Here is a 23026-nt window from a genome sequence, read left to right as displayed (position 1 = left end):
TCTTGACAGTTTACTCTAACTCAGAGATGAGACTTTGTTTAAAAGCATATATACCGTCAATTTTTAAAGGTATTGCAACAACTTATGATCCATAGCTGAGTCTATCCTTGCTCAGGGACGAGCAAGAGGTAAGCTTGGGAGAGTTTGTTGACGGTCCTTAAGTATCAAATTTAATTATCAAATAAACAAAGAAAAGGATCCAAATGAAATCAACATCTAGACTTAGGGTTTTATCTGACAGAATTCCACGAGTTTTGGTGTTTGTCTATTTCTGCAGGGGGTTGTCAGGAAATACGGAAGAAAGGCCCACACATCGGGATTACATAGAGATATCAACATGCCGCGCAATTATCTTACATCTAGAAGACTCCAGAAGACACAGGAAGGAAGCGGAGGCCGAACGGGGCCAGGCACTGGGCGCCCGCCCAGTTGGCCGGGGCGCCCGCCCTCCTGCCGAGCCCAATCAGGACTCTCTCTCGGGGAAGATCTCCACCGACCTAAAGGATCAAGGATAACTGTTCAATCTAAGTCGGTTTGATCCAACGGCTCATATTCACTTGAAGGGACTATAAAACCAGACCCCCTGGCCCCTGGAGGAGAGAGCCTCTCAACCCTAATTCATTGTTCCTCAAGGGAGAAGAAGCCTCTGATCAAGATTAGAGCCACCACATCAATTAGATATCTAGATTAGCATAGCTACATAGGATTAGAACTAGAAGGAGTCAATCTTCGATTTGTTTCCGGATCTGTCAAGAGGATTCTTGGTAATTCTCTAATTGTGCTTCTAATTGTTCTTCTAATTATCTTTGTTCTTCAATATTATGAATATGACTTTGTTCTACTTCAATATATTGCTTATGACTTTGCTCTACTTGTTTATATTCAAGATTATATTGTTTTTAGTTTATCATAGTTATGTACTTGGCTTAGTTAGATTGGATCTATATACATGCTTAGGATCGTATAGCGTTTACCCATCGGATCCATGGGTAAATGATAGATATTGTGTAGGCGTGGTGCTTATACCGTATTTATCTGCGATTGTACCCAATATGCCAGATCGTGGGGTAGTTCGTGATAGTGACAGCTTCATTGATTCTTATATAGTCCCCCTCTTGTGTATTGGGCTGTTAGAGCAATATTATTAGAGGGAAGTGATTGCTATGTTTCTCATTTACCTTGCTAATATCACTATGCATGGACGTAGTCTTGTCTCGCAATGATTGCTAAGTATGCTTGCACTAATTATGATAATGCTAGACTATATAGTTGAGAATAACTTAGAAAATATTCTTGTAGTTCGTTCTAATTCCATGCTAATGACTTTCTAGAGTATCTAATTGAGGTGCTTATCATATTTATTATGTGGCTAAGTTATGATCAGATTAATTATCTTTGTACTATTCATTACTTCATATATCTTTTATGTGACACTTATCCTGTATGAAAGAGTTAGATAAATGTTCTCAATTATACATGCAATGATAGATACTCAATCTCATATTCTATTCTGTAATCAATATTGATGATTGTTAATCCCTTCTCAGTGGTAAAAATATAAATAACGATACCTGGAATACTTCCCGGTTAAAATGCTACATCGGTATTAATCTGTGCGCTTGCAGATCCCATTCATTATTTATTTAGAAGAGCAATTGCATATTTCAATACCGCGTCTCTCATGTCTTGCTGGGGATGACAACTTGGCTTAAGTGGTGTGAGGGATAGGTTTTGCAATTTTGGCACCGTTATCAGATTTAGAAAATTGTCTACTTTTGGTAATGATGTTAAGAATACCCAACAACAACCGCCATTAGAAAATTAATTTCCACAGGCGGTTCTCTTACACAACCACCGGTGAAAATATTTTTCTAGAAAATATGAAATCAGTTTTTAAAAATATAAAAAAGATTTTAATTATAGCGAAGGCCTAGTCGCAAGTCACACATCTTTTTGCATGCTTTGCGGCCAGTGGGATTCAAACCCAAAACCTCACCCTCGCACATATTCTCCTCTACCACTCTACTCATCACTCACTTGTGTCTATATTAGAGTTTAGTTGCCACATATTATCCTAAACCGAGCATACATTGATTATTTAAGGCCCTAAATGGATTCAAATAGAAAAGTTGTCAACTATAAAGTTTCATAACTTTTCAAGATCTACAACTTTTATATTGGTAGTTTCTCCATCCGAGCTCATTTACAAACTTTGAATTTTAAATTTAAGAAATTCAAACGTAGTTTTCGACGACAAGATGATTTCAAATGAAAAAAATTATCAACTACAAAGTTTCATAACTTTTTGAGATCTACAACTTTCATTTTGGCAGTTTTTTCAAACGAGGTTATTTGAAAAGCTCAAAAAATTCAATTTCAAATTATTTCTACAAGTGGTTTTCTTAATAAACCACCTGTAGAAATATAATTATTGGTGGTGGTTTTTTAGTTGAACCACCTGTGAAAATACATAATTTCTACAGGCGGTTTCCTTAACAGAACCGCCTGTGAAAATCTACTAACAAATTCCTTATGAAAACCCTCAGTGAAAGTTTTCACAGGCGGTTTTTGAGTCAGGCAAGCCGATCAATTTCTTTCCACAGGTGTTCTTTAATTGAAACCGCCTGTAAAAATTATGTTCCACCACCAGCGTAGAGCTTTTTTTGTAAAAATAGAAGTTAGTTTACGATCATTTTAAAATAAAAAAACATAGAGAGGCATACCCACAATAATCTATAGATTTGAATTAGTCAGCGAAGTTTGCTAACAAAATCTAATAAACGTCTCATCCAACATATTTATTGATTTAGATAAATAATCAAAAACTCTAATTTACATATCCTGTATGAGCGATAATAAATTTGACACACTTAATAACTATATATCACATGAAAGACGGATAGTACAATGATTTTGTTTATTTCATAATGTATTTACGTGGTCCAATTTTCTATCAAAAACTAAGGAATAAGTGAGTACTCCTTTGCATGCATGCTATATATATATGCTATATAGATGAATCGACAAATAAACCTTGTCACCTTTTGCGACTATAAAAAAAACAAAAGACGGCGTGATACACGACCGTTGGACCACGTAACCTCACCACGAGGTGGACATCTAAATCTTGTATAGACGGTGATGTACGTGTGTCGACACTGTCATGATCATCGCGTGATTCACAACTCATGCTGTCTTTATGCATACGTGCAAAAGTAGACAAGAATTTAATGCAAAAGTAGACAAGAATTTATCGAACCTCAATTCTATCTAAGGCCCTGTTTAGGCCTTGTTTAGTTCACCCCAAAAACCAAAATCTTTTCAAGATTCCTCGTCACATCGAATCTTACGCCACATGCATGGAGTATTAAATATAGACAAAAATAAAAACTAATTACACAGTTTAACTGTAAATCACGAGATAAATCTTTTAAGCCTAGTTAATTATGATTGGATAATGTTTGTCAAATAAAAACGAAAGTGCTACAGTTCCGAAAACTTTTCAGTTTTCGGAACTAAACAAGGCCTTAGTTCCTCACCCAAAAATTTTTCATCCATCCCATCGAATCTTTGGACACATGCATGAAACATTAAATATAGATAAAAAAATAAACTAATTACACAGTTTAGTTGAAAATCGCGAGACGAATCATTTAAGTCTAGTTACTCCATGATTAGCCTTAAGTGCTACAGGAACCCACATGTGCTAATGACATATTAATTATGCTTAATAGATTTGTCTTGCAGTTTCCTGACGAGCTATGTAATTTGTTTTTTTATTAGTTTCTAAAAACCCCTCCCGATATCCTTCCGACATATCCGATGTGACACCTAAAAAATTTTCATCTACAATCTAAACAGAGCCTAAATACGCAGAGCACTGCCGTGCCAATAATAACTTTAAGTCTGTAAAAATAATAAATTAGTAGTCCTGTGCTCTTGTATGGGCTATAATTTTAGAATAAATAAGTAATCTTAGATAATGTTTAATACACTCTTATTGTAATCTTAACGACGGAGATAGGCAAAATAGATTACGAAGGCAGGTAATTCAACCACCTCCATCCAACTTTAATGGGGTCGACCAACCGCCTTAGTTAATGTATTAACCGAGGCGCTCAGTATAAGATAATTGTCTCGATTAATATCTATTAATGGAGGTGGTCATCATAAACAATCTGTCTTGATTAATAGATTAAAAAAATAAAAAAGCCATTGATGAGCCTGGGCGAGCTCATCCATGGAACCCATCAAGGCCATCGACGCCCCACTCCGCCGCTCGCTCGATCTATCGGCACCGAGAAGTGCCGCTAGGGGCCACGTCCTCGCCCATTGACGCTCTATGCCTATTGCTCGCCGGATCTGCTGACACTAAAAAGAGCCATTGGGCCACGCCCTCGTGACTGCTGCTGGGGCTGGCCCCCCTCTCACCACACCATCATGAGCCACGGCTGGGGCCAAGCCGCCACCACCGGGGCCGAGCCCCTACTCGCCACGCCCTCGATCGTGAGATGCCATTGGGGCCGGTACTCTGCTCACCGCGTCGTCGTGATCCATCGCTAGGTCTAGGACTCTGCTTGCTGTGCCCTCGCTAGCCATCGCTTTGGCCAAGATGCTAGCTGAGGCGCGCGCGTGCCCTGTCGATGCAAGGATGGTAGGGCCACAACCTAAACGGAACACCTCGTAGAAGGAAGCGTGAAGATCCTGGGAGGCTTGCGTCTCATTACACGTTGAGGAGGTAGTAACTACACTGTATATGTTCTTTGTAAAGGGATGGTGGATTATATTAAAACTTCGCACACTACATCCCCAAATTACACATAAAAAATCATAAATAAAAAAATACATGATATTCTATCAGGATTCTCCCATCATGTTCTGCCCCAATGGCTTCCCTCAAATGTCAGAGCCAAAGTATAGTCTTTAGACCAAATCCAACAATAAACCTCAAAACATTAGAAATGCTGCAATATCCAATGCTTCGGAACCTGTCCAAAATAAAACTGAATGGATGAAAGAATATCGATAATTGCTCATATGATGCAGATTTATCACTTTCAAACCATGATGCCTCCAGGATCATCAACAATTAGATTGATAACCTAGAGTAGCTATCCTCGTTGGGAGTGCCTAGAAGCACCTCTTCCTCGCAGATAAAGGCCACCAATTAGCTATATGCTGATTAAATCGGTGCCTGCAGCGATCTCATTGTGGGAATTACCGAAGTCTCATTGCAAGAATCATGATCCTGACAAAAAAAAATCATTTTATTCTACCACAAGATTTATTTGGACTAAACCCCCTAAGCAACTCGAAATAAAAATGCGAAAAATGGATGGGTCCCTTGCCCCCTTCATGCGAGGAGTCCTGGTTGGAGCGACCCTATGGCGAGGAGAAAAGGAGATACACGGCAGGCAGCATGGTGGCGGCGGCCAGTTGTTGCATTGCCTTTTCCACTTTAATTTGTACCTACTTTTAAAAGGTATATAGAAATTGTTCAATCTATATTTCGTCATACTTTGAAATATGTGGCGAACTCCTACGAATTACCACAATTATATGTCTTTCGGATCCTGTTGTTTGAACAAAGGAATTTCATGAGATAGTAAATTTTGACAGACTAAGGACAATATTATATAACAATGAGCTTTGCTGCTCTGAATTTTTTTGAAACACACAATGCAACATGTTTGTTTCTGTCTCCCATCTCTCTAATAATATTCAGACTAGAAATGGTGCTGGAATGGTCACTCAAGACACAACACATACAGCAGTAGTCCCTGGCTAGAAATGGTGTTGGAAAAAAGTACTTTCGGCAAGCCATGAATTCCATATAAATGACAATAGCACATAGGAAGTAGGAGCAATGTTTTTGTTTCAGTAACCACAAAAGGTCATTTCCTCCTCAAGTCTCCTTATCTGTGTACCCGGCCGGATGATCCCCTTTCTCCTTGTTCCGATCTCCATCTCCTAGGGACTATTGTATGCTACTTCATCTGAATCGAGTTATGGGTGAACCACTCTACATGCAACACACGCGTCGTAATAAAAGAATGAAACCAAAAAAAATTGTAAATTTAAGTAGAATTTGATCTCTTGCATTGCATGCTGTAAATGACACATATATATGGACAATTTTGGAAGATATATGCATGTGATGATCTTCGTCGTCTCCTAGCAACCTACAGCTACTATGCATGTTGACAGGTTTGGAGGATGCACCCATGCATATCCAATTGGAGATCGATCGACATTGATAGCCCCTGTATCCATCTCTCGTTTGCTGCTTATAAATACCACCACCTTTTGCATGGAGCGTCACACACCAGCAGCAACGACCAACGAGCTAGTAGTCATCACTCTCTCACACACACACACACGCTCACCATATAAACAAACAAGTCATGGCTTCCGCTGCACAGAAGAAGATGGCCGTTGTTTGCTTGATGCTGCTGGCCGTCGGCCTAATGGTCGATGCTACCGACAAGCCCACCAGCTGCACCGATTCGGTGAAGAATGATAGTCCTCCGGACAGCGACTGCATCTGCTCCAAGAACTGCGCATGTGCCGGTAAGTGCATCCTTATGGAGCCTGCCAGTGTTCAGTCCTGCTTTATCGACTGCGTCCTCAAAAACGACTGCATCTGCGAGGACAAGAAGAACGGCGCTGACCAGCCGCAGTGAACACTAAGAAATCTCAAGTGAGCATGCATGCGTGTGCCCTGCTGCCTGCCTATATATGCATGAATTAATATACATCTAATGCAGGCATGCTCCAACTTGAAGCAATAAACTTATTAAGTATGTGTTCGTCTGTAATAATGCATGCATCATGTGCATGCCGTGTCTTTGTCTGCTATACTTATGATTGTACTCGAAGTTTGTAATAAAGCGCCGCACATGACGGCTGGTATATATGTCTGTATGATGATCGAGCGAGTCTTCCTGTGTACCGCTTGTTTTATTTTCATATATAAAATGTGTGTGCTTGTGTGTCCAAGATAAATGTGATAAATGCAATATGATAATGGTATTACTAGAGAAAGTAGAGACTTAGCAATATGATAAACTCGTGATGATTCAGCTAGAGTGAAGGATTGCCAAGTCATTCCTAAATACTAAGTCTTATACACACTCAAGATTATAAACTCTCACTTATACCATAACCAACTCTGAATATAGCATAGGGAACATCAACTAGGGAGAATTGTGTGACCAGGTTTTACTTGTTCTGCATTCGGTGAGTGGACAACAGAGGACTTAACAGGTCTGTCACACCTGCGATCTACCATGTGACCCGCCATATAGTTAAATAATATCTAAGCACTATGCTTACATAATATGTACCACTGAACCCACTCGAGTACTGGATTAAGCACTCTACAAACATATGCATATACTCATCATCAACTATAACCATATCAAATATATAACTAGAGCAAACTAAGGTTTGATAGAAAATTGGACCACATAAATACATTATGAAATAAACAAAATCATTGTACTATATCCTTCATGCGATATAGTTATTAACTGTGTCAAATCTATTGTCGCTCATACAGGATATGTAAATTTGAGTTCGTAATTACTTATCTAAATCAGTAAATATGTTGGATGAGACGAATAGATTGTGCTAGCAAACTTCGCTGACTAATTTAAATCTATAGATTATTGTGGGTATGCCTCTCTATGATTTTTTATTATTAAAATGGCATAAACTAATTCCTAGTTGGCACGGCTTAGCTTCAATAGTATTACTCAAATAATAAGGGATAAAAATACCCTAATCCCTTAACATTTTCTTTTGTATTATTCATTTTTCTTTCCACTCTATTATTTCTTTGTCTTTTTCCTCATTGTGCCTGAGAGACTACAGTAGGAGGATGCTCTGGTGACTCTGTCCCAATAAGCCGCACCTCGGCCCCACGCCGGTGGCCGAACCATGGCCCCTCGCCAGTAGATATGCCATGGTCCCGTGTCAGTGGCAGCACCTCGACCTAGCGCCCCGGTAGGTGTACCCCAACCATGCACACCCTTTGCAGTGGTAGCATTGGCCCGCGTCCATAGCTCCATGTCTCCCTCGCCGGTCGGCTCTCACCGGCCCCACACCTCCCTCTTTCGATGGGCTCCCCATGGTGGGATCTCTCCACATAATCAGTTGCAACATAATATTGAAATAGAACAAAGTTATAACTATATGATATACAATGACAAATTACTAGTCTCAAGACGAATAGATCCAGAATCCCGAGCAAATTATCCAACTCTACTTGAATCTTGCTTCAAAGCCTATACTAAGAAATTGTAGAACTAGAGCTCTCTCTCTCTCTCTCTGTAATTAATCTCTAGAAACCCTAGTTTGTAGTCTTCTCTTGACAAATGACTTCCGGATCTATGCCTATTGCATATGCCTCCAGGGGTGTCAAGGTCAGATTTTATAGCCCGGTGGAGAAAACATTGGCCCTTAGATCAAACCGATTTAAGGAAAGGTGAAGATGCATCCTAAGAGGCGGTGGAAGAAGCTTCCATAAGTTAGCTATGTTTGGTCACAGGGAGGCCCGATCGGCACCATGGTGGGGCCCGCCGGTCCACATGGAAGCCCCTCAGGCTCTCCTCATGCAGTGTGTATTCTGGTGTCTTCTAGATCCTTCTAATCTAGATTTCATCGCGGTTAAGATTCGTTATATTTGATATTTTAAACCTTCCTCTTTTATATTCTAGCGTAACCCCATAGAAAAATATAATTCACCAGAACTTATGAAAATTATCAGTTAAAACTCCTAAGTTTCTTTTGGTGATTATTTATATACACAAAGTTAACAGTTTATAATATACAATACCTACCGTCAACACTGGGCTTGGTTATTCATGTATTTTATCTTTGAGTATGCAGAATCAACATCATAGAAATATCTTAAGCCAAAACCAATAGCAATCCAACCACTTATACATCACACAGTTTAACAGAGGGGATTAACACTGAACAAAGATATAGAGACCCAGTACCAAACCGAACACTTAACTAACATAGAGTTTAACACAACCTGGAGCCACTTAACTGACATAGAGTTTAACACAGCCAGAAACCATGTAGCAGACACAAAGTTTAACACTGACCCAACCCACTGGATAAAATGCACATATAGTGTAGAAAAATCTAAGAGAAAAATAAAAGGACGGCTGCCCGAAGGACCAAAAGTGCAACTCTAATTCTTCACTCTAAGCAATTTTAGAGGCTTCATTTCTTTGATTTCTTTTTCTGTGCAGCTCCTCTAGGAGCTGGTGGGTTAGCACCATCATCATCTTGAAGGTTAGGATCGTCATCACCAGGCTTCCTGTTCTTCTACGGTTGCTTCTTCACCACCTTGTTGTTGCCCTTTATATATGCTTCTTGTGATATAAGGCACCATCTTCAGCTATATTATTAGAAACATCATTAGCAAACTTCATAATTTCATTTGGAGCCACCATGTTAGATCTCTTCTTCTTTTGATTTAGTGATTCTTCAAATAAAAGACTATCTTCTATTTCATAGAGATCAGTACCCAACTTCTAGATCAAAGGAAGAGAAAGAGTAGGTGGGTTTGGGGTACAAGCCAAGCATTTCTTGCTACTGCAGGTGCTAGGTTTAAAGCCTTTGTTGGCTTCTTTGAGTCTCGGGCTTCTCCTTACTTCACTTTCAACCAATGTGATTTTCTTTTTTTCCTTTTTTGTAGAAGAACTTCCACTCAGCTGATCAACCACAACCGTTTGCTTAGAAGGTAGAGATGAACTATTGTGCTCATTACAAATGCAAAGAGGTGGATGGGTTGGACAGTGATCTATGACTTTGATAAGAGTGGTCTTCAAATTCTGATTGAAGAGGATCCAGCCTTCAGACTCACTAAAGTTTTTTGGCCACTTGTAATTTTTAGGTGAGAGAAGTAGGGATGTAAAACAGGGAGTCCATTGCACTAAAACTTTCACTTTTCTGCCCAGAGTGTTTTCTGAAACTAACAGCCAAAAGTTACTGCAGTCACCTTTGAGATAGTTCTGCTTCTATAAGAACACAGGTTCGGTTGATTGTTCATCCCTTATCAGAACAACACCAACATTCAAAAGGTTGTTTGCTGTATTTTCCGACTGTTGTACATCTGCTTCAGCTTGGTCAAAATCTTCCTCATCCATCAGCATGTGGAGTGGGATTTCCTCATCTATCATGGCCTCAACTGGGAAATTGAGCCATAGACATTGTACGCCCACTTTAATCTATTGTTGTTCTTGGTTTTTCAGGGGATCATATAACTCTAGACTAGTGTTGTGCTCAATCATTGGTATCACCTTTTCTTTAGCAATTTGCATAAAAACATTTAGTTCTAAGAAATTTCCCTTCATGTCACTAGGAGCCGCTACAGGATTAATGATTACTTCCTGCATATCAGGGTTCTACAATGTGTTGTTTAGATCAATCTCCAGGTTTTGTAAGTTCTAAGTAGGAAGGGTTGCTGAACCTAAGGAGCAGGCCATTCATTCCAAGCAATATTTTGAGCATTTTAGCAGCTAGGAAATCCCACTCAGCATTGGGATTGACCTCTTCCACATCCTGGTTATCAATCAGTAGGTTGGTCCACATCAACTTGAACATGGTTTCCACCTGCATTACCCTGTACAAACTGAAATTACTGGTTGTTTTGTTGGCCCTCATTTACAGTCCAGCCCCTAGTTTGACCCAAACCAAAAAAAATGAAATGGTGCAAGATGATGTGTTGTGGAGTTGGATCTTTAGGTGGAGGACCTCCAACAAAGTCATGACTCAATATTTCATACTGCATAGTTCAAGACTCTAAATCATTTACAGCCCCATCACAAAACATAATCCATTGAGGGACACCTCATAGATCAGCAACCCTGGCTCTAACAAGCAACCTAGTGAGACATCATCTATTGTTCACCCAGTTGTCTACTGTACCAAAAGAGCATATTACATCCTGAATGTCATCGGTTTCCCAATAATCTAAAGGAAAACCCATCAACATCAGCCAACATTCATAATTAAGGTTCATCATATGCTAGTTCCTCCCTTGGTTATGCCTAGTGAAAGTCACCTAAACATCTCCATCGATAAAGGGCTATTTATGTTTAGAGCATCTCTATCATTTGTAGTATTGAGATAAACAAGAGCTTGACCAAGATGACTTGGCTAAATATCTATGAAAGCAATGTTTCCTTCAAGAATTCTTCAAGCACTTCTCTAACATTAGGGAAGTGCAAGGCATTACTATGCAAAAGATGAATGTTGACAATGACCATAGTCTCGTTTCTCTACTGGAGCCTTGATCTTGCCACCGGTTGTACCATGGAGACTCTTCCAGGCACATTCAGCTGATGCATTCCATTGGGCATGAATGGAGCAGTGTCCACATGTTGGTAGGACATCTTAGTGCTAGCAGCTAGATGTGTGAGAGTTGTAGAGGTGGATGAACAAGCGATCTGGGGCTTTGATTAGCTTAATCATGCACTAGCACAGTTGAACTATGGTTTATATGTTTGAGAAAAACCTGATCAGATGATGTCTTCGAGTATATATGGGGTAGCTTTGAAGCTGAGCACACACCTCCTAAAGAAAGAGAACAAGAAACCAGTCCACCATAGAAATCGGAGGGGCAATCCAATTTACGATGATAGACTATATCCACGCCAAGGCTGGCTGAAGTGATTTCCCAGCATGAGAAGCTACAAGGTCACTAAAGGATTGAAATACCAAGGGCTTACTAGAGGAAGGCGCATTGGGCTGCCTAGGAATCTGGTAGAACCAAGAGGAGTAAGGGGACAAGGCCACTGAATCGCCTTTTGCCACCAATGGGGCTACTTGTTCCTAGCCAAGGTAGGCAAAGGACTTAATGTCATTATTGCAGCTGCTTCTTGCATGAGATGTAACCAAGCACCTTGAGCACCATGTTAGACCATGGAAGAGCCAGCTTGTTTGGAAACTAGCTTACAGATTGTAAGCATTCAAAGCAGAGATTCTAGGGGAGACAATTCTTTCAAAAACAGATTTTCTAGAAGAAAGCTTTGGGACACCATTGCCTAGCAGGATCAAATTGGCCCTAGAAAGAGGTGAGATCTTGATTGCATCAACAAAAGTGTGGCCATGATGGGTTTGAGCATTGCTTAGAGAGGAATGGCTAATAGAGGTCCAAGATGCAGATTCTTCGTGTTGAAGGCTAGGAACTAGTTATGTCAATTCGGCCCCTCCCCTCTCTAGAAGCTTGTGTGTGGCACACTCGAAAGAGATTAAACAACAAATGAAAACCCCACTTCCTAAGAACTAACAAAGAACATAAACACTCTGAGCGAGATCTAAGAGACATGAAAATGAATGGCCACCCCACCGATGGTGTCCTAAAGTAACAAACTAGCTATCTCATCCGAGAGGAGAAATTTGCATCACCGAAAGGAGACCACTAGAGGAAAGGAGCCAAGAGAGAGCTCAGGGCAAGAAGTTGGAACCACAAACTAGGGCAAAACCTCTTCCTCAATTTTTTGACCCGAAGGAAAAGATATATAGGCCTTGTAGAGCCATGGAGAAAGGCACAGGGGGCGGATTAGAAGGAGATCGAACCTCTGCAAACCATCACCCAAAGCAAGCACTATCAACAACCATACACCGATGGTTGAGGCCAGTAGTCAAAATACCTTAGTAGTCGAACCTTCAAGAGTAGCCAAGCACCAATACATAAGCCACTAGTACATGGCAGGCCTTTCTGAACTGGCCACCAGAACCACCAGAGCTGGTGTGGAAGGCTAGCATGTCCAACGGTGAGGCTTAGCGGATGACGTAGCCTAGAGAAATGCCAACGAGCTTAGGGCTGGGCTAGTGGGAGCAAAGAGTGGTGGTTTAGTCTAGCAGAAGCGACGAGGCGGGTGTATAGCCCGCCCATGGATGGGCAGTGTGCGCAGACAGCCAAAGGCGGCGGGGGCGGCCTGACGCCCAGCGTGAGAGAGTAGCATCTTAACACGAGGCACTAAGGACTCAATGTTCTTGGTGATTTTATTAACGGCCTCGACAGCAATGACCTTCTATATGGGACCCTGGGTGGCTAGATAACTTCAAAGAGATGAAGAAGGCAGCAAAGGATGTGATCAATGAGGACTCTCCAAATGAATTGGCAGTGTGCTGCTGCATTTTGATCTCCAGATGTTGATGTTGATGTCGAATGCTCATTTTGGATGGTATAATGATCTGTTATGTCTCCTTGCATGGTTCTCTGCTTCCTAATGGCAACGAAGAGCCTGCCAATACTTATCAAGTAGAGAAGTTGATTCAACGACTGACGTCGTGGGTTTAGAAGATCCATGCACGGCCGGTTCGGGACCGGCGCTGAGTCTGCCGGTACCTCGATATGGAGTATGGCCCCCGTCTCGATTGCACCTACGGTTCGGAAGGCCATATGGCGTGTTACAGCGAAGGAATCGAAACCTCTTGATCATGGCAGACTGGGCAAATTTTGGGAACCCGACTCCGATTCGGAGTGTGAAGATTTGGGAGAGGTCGAGCCCCCTGTACAAGGTGCTGAGCCATTCCGGCAACAAACGTCATGGAAGCAGCTGATCCAGAAGCAAGCGATGCCGATCAGGCAACACGCAGAAAGCTCCACTGATCGCAAAGCGCCGATCCCTGCTCCATCGCAATCACAATCTAAGACGGCCCGCCCGCCATGGAAGAACATGTGGAAGGGACCGCTGCCCCCGCGCCGCATCACTCCGACGCCTACAATCGGCGACTTCATCATGCCGAGGTTCATGCCCAGTGTTCCAGCCGGCCGGCTGCGCGGCCATACTTCCGGTCGTGGCCGCGGAGGACCAAATCGGCGCGCCGGGAGTGCTGTTGGACCGGCACCAACACGGCTAAGCCCAAGCGGCTTGGGCCCGGTTAGCGGGAAGATCTCAACCCGCCAGGCAAACTCGACCACCCACTCCAACGCCACAGAGCCGCCGCTGCCGAATCGACCTGCTACACAATCCACCGCGCCATCAAAACCTACTCAATCCACCGCGCCATCAAAACCTACCCGCCGTCTGATCTACACCGCAGCCTTCCTCGCCCCCGTACCCTCCTACCAGGAAGCACTCATGGCTGGGAACCAATCGCGCGGAAGGATGAACTTTGGTCGGGGAGCGCAGGACCGCCGCCGGGGTCGTGGTCGCGGACCCCCTCCCGAGGCCCATGGTCGCGGGCACGCCGATCACGTCCGAGGGCGTGGCACAAGGGGCGGGGGAGCGCACCCTGCGGGGGCAGATCGTGGAGCTCCCACTCACCAAGGTCCTGCGGCATCAGAGGGCTAGGGGCGCGACGCTGCTGCTGGTCGTGGGCGCGGGGGTGCCGCGATCGGTTTCCACGCTACCGCGGCTGAGGCTGCAGCAGAAGGCTCCGCTGGTCTCGCTGGCGCCCCTAGCGCTGGGGGTGCCGGACAGCGAACACATGGAGAACGCGGACAAGGGTCTGGAGCTAATACGAACATCCCCATCAACATCAATGATGACGAACAGGGCAAGCAAAAAAGAAAGCGCAAGAAACAGAGTGTGAAGCGGGAGTGTATCATTTGCACTGAGGAACACTTCACAAATCTATGCCCACTACTCAGAGGTCCTAAGCCATCTGTGGCTTACTGCGGTGCTGCAGAGGATGGTGGGGGCTTCTTCCAGATCCAAGCGGCAAGGAATAACCAGATTGTCATGCCCGTTCATTCTGCTGCAACAGCCCTTATCACGGTAGAGGCTGGTGAGGTCTTTGCTCATTTACTTCGGTCTGAATTGTCCAGGATTATTCTGGTACGTTGGGCCTGGGAAGTGCAGAAACAGGGACCCAAATCCTTTGTGGTACCGTTCCCAAGCAAGGAAGAGCTGGAACGGATGTTGGCGATCCGAACAATTACCACGAAGAACAAGGAGGGTACTATTATTTTTGATGAGTTCATCGATGATGTCCAACCCATCAGAGTGCTGGATCAGGTATGGGTCACAGTTACTAAAGTGCCCCGTTTGCTTCGCTCCTTTCTTCCTTTATGGGCTGTCGGTTCCATTATTGGGGCCACCCAGAAGGTTGATATGGCTCACCTCAGGACAACAGGTCAGGTACGCATCCTAGTGGCTGTTCGGGATACAAAAACGATCCCTAAATTTGCTGATGTCTGTGCTCTTAGCAGCATTTATCGGATCTTTTTTACCCCTGATGAAGTTATCCAGAAGGAAACTGGTCCAGTGGATGATGATGATGACCTGTTGAGTGATACTGATAAAGATGCCACTGGAGGAGACCGGGAAATGGCGGATGCGGAGGGACTGGACCCTCAGGCAAATGGAAAAAATAGTGATGGCACATCTGGCAAGACCCCACCTTCTACACAAGACTTGCCACCCCAGCAGCAGGCCGCTCTGACTCAACATGTGGAGGAGTGTTTGAACAGGGTCTGTCATCAGCTCTTAAAGGAGATTAGTGTTAAAGTAATGGTGGAGTCGGAGGACGGGGCAACAAAGTATACCCCGCTAACAGAAGAGGAGTTGGCAGCTTATAATAATCTTGTCTCATCCCCTAACAAGATTCACCATTCTTCTGTTTTTTTGTCCTCCTCCTCAGCGAACGTCGATGACAACGACATCTTCGACAAGGACGACTCCACCGGCCTGACCCTACTCGGCGTGGGGGGCTCTACAACAGCCACTTCCCCCCATGCCGTAGTTGGTTTGGCTGCTCTCCCAGCCGTTCAACCGACTGGGGAGCACGCTGCACCGACCCCGCCTGAGGAGCTCCCAGCCTCCCCACCGACCGGGGAGCACGCAGGGCCTACCTCGCCTCAGCCGACTCCGACAGAGGGCAAAGCTTCCCCACCCATGGACCCGACGCCTGCAGCAACCAAGCCAAAGGGGGCCGTCAAGGAGGGGGATGCGCCCTCTTCCCCCTTGCTGGTTGCTTCGCAACAGGAGGAGGGCACGCCGCTCGCTGCTCCCTCATCTCCTTCGCTGCCTGCTACGCTGGAGGAGGGGGGAATGTCGGACACGGCCCCACCAACGCCCGCGACCTGCTAACCGACGTCGCTAGCGGCTGTGTACGACACGGATTTATCAGTGTCGAGTTTGGGGGGCTCTACTTCACCTCCTGCCTCCCAACCCGATGTGGTGGAGGGCGTCAAGTCGCTGGCGTCCGAGCTGCTCATCCCCCCAGCGCCCACCGAGGAGGTCACTGCTCAGCTGCTTCCTGCTGCAGCAGCGGCACCCGTCGTGGGGGCCGACCTGCACCCTGCTGCAGTAGCGGCTTCCTCAGCAGCACCACCGTCTGCAACCTCCACACCGCCCGCGTCCCTGGCTTCCAAGATAGCTGTGCCGGCTGCACCCAACAAGGAGTTACGCCGGAGCACCAGGATCGCTGCGTTGAATGATGTGCACACGCTACACAAGGCCGAAGGGTTGGCGGCAAAGAAGAACCTCGAACTCCCAGGTAATTCTTTTGCTAGCTTTCCAATTTCAAAAATTTCGTCAAACCTTGGTAGGATAGGCATCAACTTAGATACCTCAGCTGTAGTGAGCATTAAAAACTTAGAGGTAGATAGGTTGGTTTTGTGTGCAAATGAAAAAAACGCTCTATCAAATCTAGACTCTCCAATTTTGAGAGTGATGATGAGCGAGAAAGCCAAATTGATGCGATTCTCAGCCACGCCTGTGGTAATTTAAATGAGAATTTGCTGGAGGACGAGAGTGATCAAATAATCGATCTGTCTCTACTCCCAAGGAAGAAAAAATTCAATAATGCCAAGAAAATTTTGAAAGACAAACTTCCTAAAAAACCAAAAACCCCTTCCAAAATTGTTATAAAATGAAGGGTGTCTTCTGGAATAGCAGAGGTCTGGGAGACTTGGCTAAGCATAGATATTTGGCTGAATTAGTTAAGGAAGAGCAGATTAATTTTATTGCTCTTTCTGAAACAGGGCGGGACTCTTTCCCAGATCACGTTCTTAAAAATCTTTGTGGAGGACATGATTTTCTTTGGCACACGATGGCACCCCACGGCAGGTCCGGAGGTATTTTGCTAGGTGTGGACTTGAATGTCTTTGACATTGGAGCTATTGTGGAGGGAGACTTTTATGTAAAATTCACCCTTAGTGTCAAATCAAATGACTTTAAATTTGTGCATATTCGGTCTATGGACCAGCACAACTCCAGCATAAGCGTGATTTCCTAGTTGAGATGGCTAACACATGCTCTAAAGAATCCCTACCATATATCATAGGAGGAGATTTTAATATAATCCGATGCCGTGAAGATAAAAGTACTGGGGACTTTGACCCTAAATGGCCAGATCTTTTTAATGCTATTATTGAATCTCTATATCTTAAGGAGATTACTATGGCTGGCCGCCAATACACTTGGACTGGCCCAGGGGATAACCCAACTTTTGAGAAGTTAGATAGAGTCCTAGTTACCACAGAAATGGAAATCATGTTTCCTTTAACCACAGTAGAACCAAGGGATGGGAACATTTCAGACCATACTCCCCTGGTATTTAATACAGGTGCTTCGACCCACCAGACCCACAATAGTCCTTTCAAATTTGAGAGAGGATGGTTGATAAGAGATGGATTTTATGATATGGTTGCAAATATTTGACAATCTCCATGCTCTGGGTCAACTCCCCTTGAAAGGTGGCAGTTTAAAATTCGTAGACTCCGCCAATATCTAAGGGGATGGGCGAAACACACAGCAGGGTCATATCGAAAAGAAAAAAAGACTCTGTTAGCTCTTTTAGAGAGAATTGATAAGAAAGCAGAGATCTCTCCTTTATCTGATCAAGAGATCAATCTGAAGCATTATCTAAAAGAGCGTCTGGTCAACCTTCTGAGAGAGGAGGAACTGAAATGGTACCAGAGAGCCAAAGTTAAAACCCTATTGGAAGGGGATGCTAACACTCGGTTCTTTCATTTAGTGGCCAACGGGAAACATCGCAAACAACACATTTATAAACTTGAGAATGATCAAGGTGCTGTGATAGGAGATGATAATCTCAAAAGACATATTACGACTTACTATAAAGATCTCTTTGGACAGCCGGAGAGTCTAGAGATTTCCCTTAGGGAAGACCAAATCCTGGATATTCCACAGATATCTCCGGAGGAAAATGAAATCCTCATTAGCCCTTTCAATGAATCTGAAGTGAGGGATGCGGTCTTCCAGATGGAGCATAATAAAGCTCCAGGACCATATGGTTTTCCAATGGAATTCTATCAGGTGTTTTGGGGAGTGATAAAGGATGATCTGCTTCCCTTATTCTCTGAGCTGCATAGGGAGACTCTTCACTTATACAGTCTCAATTTTGGTATTATTACCTTAATCCCAAAAGTTAATAATGCCATAAAAATTCAGCAATACAGGCCAAGTTGTGTTCTTAATGTGAGTTTTAAAATATTCACTAAAGTGGGCACAAATAGGCTTAACATGGTAGCTAAAACTGTAGTGAGACCAACTCAAACTGCCTTTATGCTACGCAGGAATATAATGGAGGGGGTCGTCATCTTACACGAAACCATAAATGAGCTTCACACAAAAAAGAGAGACGGTGTCATTTTCAAAATTGACTTTGAAAAGGCATATGACAAAGTGAAGTGGTCATTTCTACAACAAACGCTGCGTATGAAAGGTTTCTCCCCCAAGTGGTGTCGATGGGTAGAAACTATGGTCACAGGTGGGAGTGGGGGAATCAAAGTCAATGATGACATAGGGCCCTATTTCCAGACCAAACGTGGTCTCAGACAGGGAGATCCAATGTCACCAATCTTATTCAACATTGTCGCGGATATGCTAGCTCTCCTTATTAACAGAGCAAAAGCCGACGGTCAGATAAGAGGGGTTATACCCCACCTTATAGATGATGGTCTGTCCATATTACAGTATGCGGATGACACCATTATCTTTATTGATCACGATCCCGAACAAGCACAGAATTTGAAACTGTTGCTTTGTGCTTTTGAACAGCTATCAGGGCTGAAAATCAATTTCCACAAGAGCGAAGTCTTCTGCTATGGAGCTGCTAAAGAGATGGAATCCTTTTATACTAGTCTCTTTGGATGCAATACTGGTGTATATCCCTTCCGATATCTTGGGATCCCTATGCATCATAGACAACTCCTTAACTCTGAATGGAGAAAAGTAGAAGATCGTTTCAAACAGAAACTCTCTTGTTGGAAAGCGAAGTACCTGTCTTTTGGGGGAAGACAAGTACTGCTTAATTCAGTCCTAAGCAGTCCGCCTATGTTTATGTTGTCTTTCTTTTTTATCCCCAAGGGAGTCTTAAAGAACCTAGATCATTATAGATCAAGGTTCTTTTGGCAAGGATCCTCAGATAAACATAAATATCGCCTTGCCAAATGGGACATCCTGTGCCGCCCTAAGGATCAAGGAGGATTAGATATCTTAAATTTACAATTGCAAAACAAGTGCCTCCTAGCCAAATGGCTGGTTAATCTTTTGAATACAGAAGGTATATGGCAAACGCCTTTAAGGAATAAATACCTAAACTCCAAAAGCCTATCCCAGGTGACAGCTAAGCCCAATGACTCTCATTTTTGGAGAGGCCTCATGCGTATCAAAGATGAGTGTTGGCAAAAGGTTCCTTTCATATTAAAGATGGAACCGCTGCTAGGTTTTGGGATGATACATGGGCAGGGGATAAGCCTCTGAAAGCTAGTTATCCATCTTTATATAACATAGTGAGAGATCCTCACGCCACTGTCTCAAAAGTTATGAGTACGAACCCTCTTAACATATCTTTTAGGAGGGCCTTGGTGGATAATAAACTTACAGAATGGCTTAGTCTAGTGGCTAAGATATCACATGTCGAATTGGTGGATGGTCCAGATTATTTCAGATGGAGTTTAACCAGATCAGGGTTATTCTCTGTTCGTTCCTTATATCTCAATCTTATAGATACACATACACCCTTTCGGCATAGGAAGATCTAGAAGATAAAGGTACCTCTAAAAATTAAAATTTTTCTTTGGTTCCTGCAAAGGGGTGTCATCCTAACCAAAGACAACCTTGCTAGGAAAAATTGGAAAGGGAGTCAGAAGTGCATTTGCTGTAATGAGAATGAAACTATTCAACACTTATTCCTAGACTGTCCCTTTACCAAAATGATTTGGAGGCTTATCTTCTTTGCTACTAGTTTGACCCAACCTAGATCAATCAGCCACATGTTTGGAACTTGGCTATCTAATCAAAATAAAAAGATTAGAGATTTGATTTGGGTAGGGGTGGCTGCTTTGCTTTGGGCTATCTGGAGATGCCGCAATGATTATGTTTTTAATAAAATGAAAACTAACTCTATTATGCAGGTAATTTTCAGGGGAGCGTACTGGTTATGCTTTTGGGCTCAGCTGCAGCATGATGAGTCAGCCAAGGACGTGCTCTCGATGATAAGCAAGAAATTAGAAGTAATTGCTTTAGAGATTTCCAATAATGGATGGAAACATTTATATTGTTTAAACTAGCGTCCCAGTCCATGTATAGGACTATGACTCTCTTTGTTTATTTCATATAAAACTCTGTAATTTTGGGCTGTGTACATCCTCGGATGTAGAGGCCAGATTTTATATCCATTATCTAAAAAAAAATGTCTAACCACTATATCTTGGTACCAAGCTAAGGAACCCAGTATGAGAGCTTGGATAGATGTCTGAATTATGACGCGAGTCGATAAAATATAGGAATGCCAGATGTCATGTGGATGTGAATGATGAGGGATCCTTGACTGGGCTAAAGAAGAAGGTGTGCAAAAAAGAGTAGTCCAAAGCTGTTCTCTCATGTAGGAGAAGAAGGTTACACACAGAGAGTAGAATTCTTGCCCTAGGTTACACACGGAACCCTAGCACACTGCGGCGGGGCGAGAAAGAGAAATATGCGAGGAAGAAGATGAATATTGTGTGATCTAATCTGGAGCATTCGTTTTGTATCCAATGGTTGTCAATTGTCACCTAAATAGAACACTAAACCAGGCGCCCTGAAGAATAGCAATGCAACTCCCTATTAAAAATCTGAACCAAAGCACCACTCTAAAAATGGGGAAAAGGTTACGAAGTTGTGATACAATAAGTGTTTGGCATGCTCGTATATTCCATGTCTATTCAGGAAGGATGAAAAAAAATGTCACATCTAAAAATGCTGGTGAAGTTGTGCGTATCACCAGCTGCACTAGACGACAAGCACGTAAAAAGCACACAATGAGAAAGTGGCGAGTAAAGTAAAGAAGCGCATGCAATAAAGATGCGATCATCGACAGCTTTGGTCCCGTCAGAGCTTTAGCTTGGCTATTTAAACCCCACCATTCTCGTTCAGCTAGCAATTGAAGAACTGTACTAATCAATCAAATAGCTAGCAAACATGAATTACCCTCCCTCTTCTTGTTCATCATCTCGTATATCCCTGGTGCTTCTCCTAGTGATCACCGTGCTCACAAGGAGTAGCATCGTTTTAGCTACCTCTGATCGTTACTATGCCAATAGTGCTGAATACTATGGTGATGGAGGTGATCATGAGCTGCTGATGATGGAGAGGTTCCATGCCTGGATGGCAGCTCATGGCCGGTCATACCCGACGGCCGAGGAGAAGCTCCGGCGGTTCCAGATATACCGTGACAACGTCAAGTTCATCGAGGCCATAAACAGGGACACCACTAAGACCTTCACCTGCGGCGAGAACCAGTTCACCGACCTCACCCACCAAGAGTTCCTCGCCAGGTACACCATGGCCAGCCATGATTCGGTGCCACTGGACCTCTCGTCATCAGTGATCACCACCCGTGCCGGCGATATCACCGAGAGTGATTCTGGCACGACGATGCAAGTGGAAGACACAGATCTGCCGGAACACGTCGACTGGAGGGAGCAAGACGCGGTTACGCCTGTCCAGAATCAGCTCCAGGGCTGCCGTAAGTAATAATTAATGAGTAACAAGTTCATCTTAGCTAGAGTTTGCAATTAAAATCGCATCGAAGAACACGAAGAATCACAATTTTAATTAAACAACTATATATATATTTATGCATATGCAGATGCTTGCTGGGTGTTCGCGTCGGTGGCAACGATCGAGAGTGCCAACAAGATCAAGAACGGGGATCTCCTAAAGTTGTCGGAGCAGCAAATCGTGGACTGCACCGCCGAAAAATGCGGCGGCGGCACCCTGCAAGAGGCATTCAAATATGTGCAGAAGAACGGAGGAATCGCCACGGAGGAGGAATACGGCGCTTACACGGCGAAGGCCGGCAGCTGCCATGCCGGCAACGTCCGTAAGGCCGTCAGGATTCAGACCTACGATTTCTTGCCGAGAGAGAACGAGACTGCACTGGCTGAGAAGGTTGTCCAGCAGCCTGTCGCCGTCCTGTTCGATGCTCACGATCCAGCCTTCGCATACTATAAAGGAGGCATCTACTCCGGGGGACAGCCACGCACACGCTACGTGCTCAACCACGCCATGGCCATCGTTGGTTATGGGAAGAACGAGAGTACGGGGCAAAAGTACTGGATCGCCAAGAATTCGTGGGGTACCGGCTGGGGAGACGGCGGCTACGTGTACATAGCGAAGGACATGCCTGACAAACCCCAGGGCGTGCAAGGGCTTGTGGCCAAGTATCCCTGGTACCCTATTGTGTAGGAGTGAGTACATACTCGTATAAAAACGACGAAGGGCGTTCGTCATCCATATCTCCGTAGGACATAATACATATTATGTGTCGAGAATAAAAGACAATGGCACATCATGGTGGACACTATAGACATCTCAGGTGTCATTGGAGCTAATATATGAATCAATAAATAAACAAAATGTTCTTATGGTATCTATGTAGTTTTCCATTCCGATCCATGGATATATGTTTTCCATTCCAAGACAAATGACCGAACCGATCAAAGTATCTTACATTCCTCACGGCGTGTGGATTCTTTTGTTTAATTTAACCGTCTTTTGGTCACGCAAAAGAGTTAATTTGACGACTTGTCTTTTAAAAT

At 43.6% G+C, this 23026-nt stretch overlaps 2 protein-coding genes across 2 annotated transcripts; both read left to right on the top strand.

Moving 5' to 3' along the window:
• LOC8080256 lies at positions 6321-6971 on the top strand. The gene has a single exon (XM_002447377.2). It carries the CDS (start codon positions 6405-6407, stop codon positions 6681-6683), a length of 279 nt encoding a protein of 92 aa, XP_002447422.1. The 5' UTR covers positions 6321-6404; the 3' UTR covers positions 6684-6971.
• Positions 21362-22859, top strand: LOC8080254 (zingipain-2). Its single transcript, XM_002447375.2, has 2 exons — positions 21362-21951; positions 22075-22859. Exons 1-2 carry the CDS (start codon positions 21405-21407, stop codon positions 22671-22673), a joined length of 1146 nt encoding a protein of 381 aa, XP_002447420.1. The 5' UTR covers positions 21362-21404; the 3' UTR covers positions 22674-22859.

This window comes from Sorghum bicolor, chromosome 6 (genome assembly GCF_000003195.3).
Source record: "Sorghum bicolor cultivar BTx623 chromosome 6, Sorghum_bicolor_NCBIv3, whole genome shotgun sequence".
Lineage (NCBI taxonomy): Eukaryota > Viridiplantae > Streptophyta > Magnoliopsida > Poales > Poaceae > Sorghum > Sorghum bicolor.
Note: the sequence above shows the minus strand (reverse complement) of the source record. Positions and strands in the feature narration are given on the sequence as shown.

Excerpts from the sequence above, each read along its gene's own strand:
- LOC8080254 (XM_002447375.2), top strand. The coding sequence starts at position 21,405 with ATGAATTACCCTCCCTCTTCTTGTTCATCATCTCGTATATCCCTGGTG. Across the intron at positions 21,952-22,074 it reads GAATCAGCTCCAGGGCTGCC|ATGCTTGCTGGGTGTTCGCG; the intron begins GTAAGTAATAAT and ends ATGCATATGCAG.
- LOC8080256 (XM_002447377.2), top strand. The coding sequence starts at position 6,405 with ATGGCTTCCGCTGCACAGAAGAAGATGGCCGTTGTTTGCTTGATGCTG.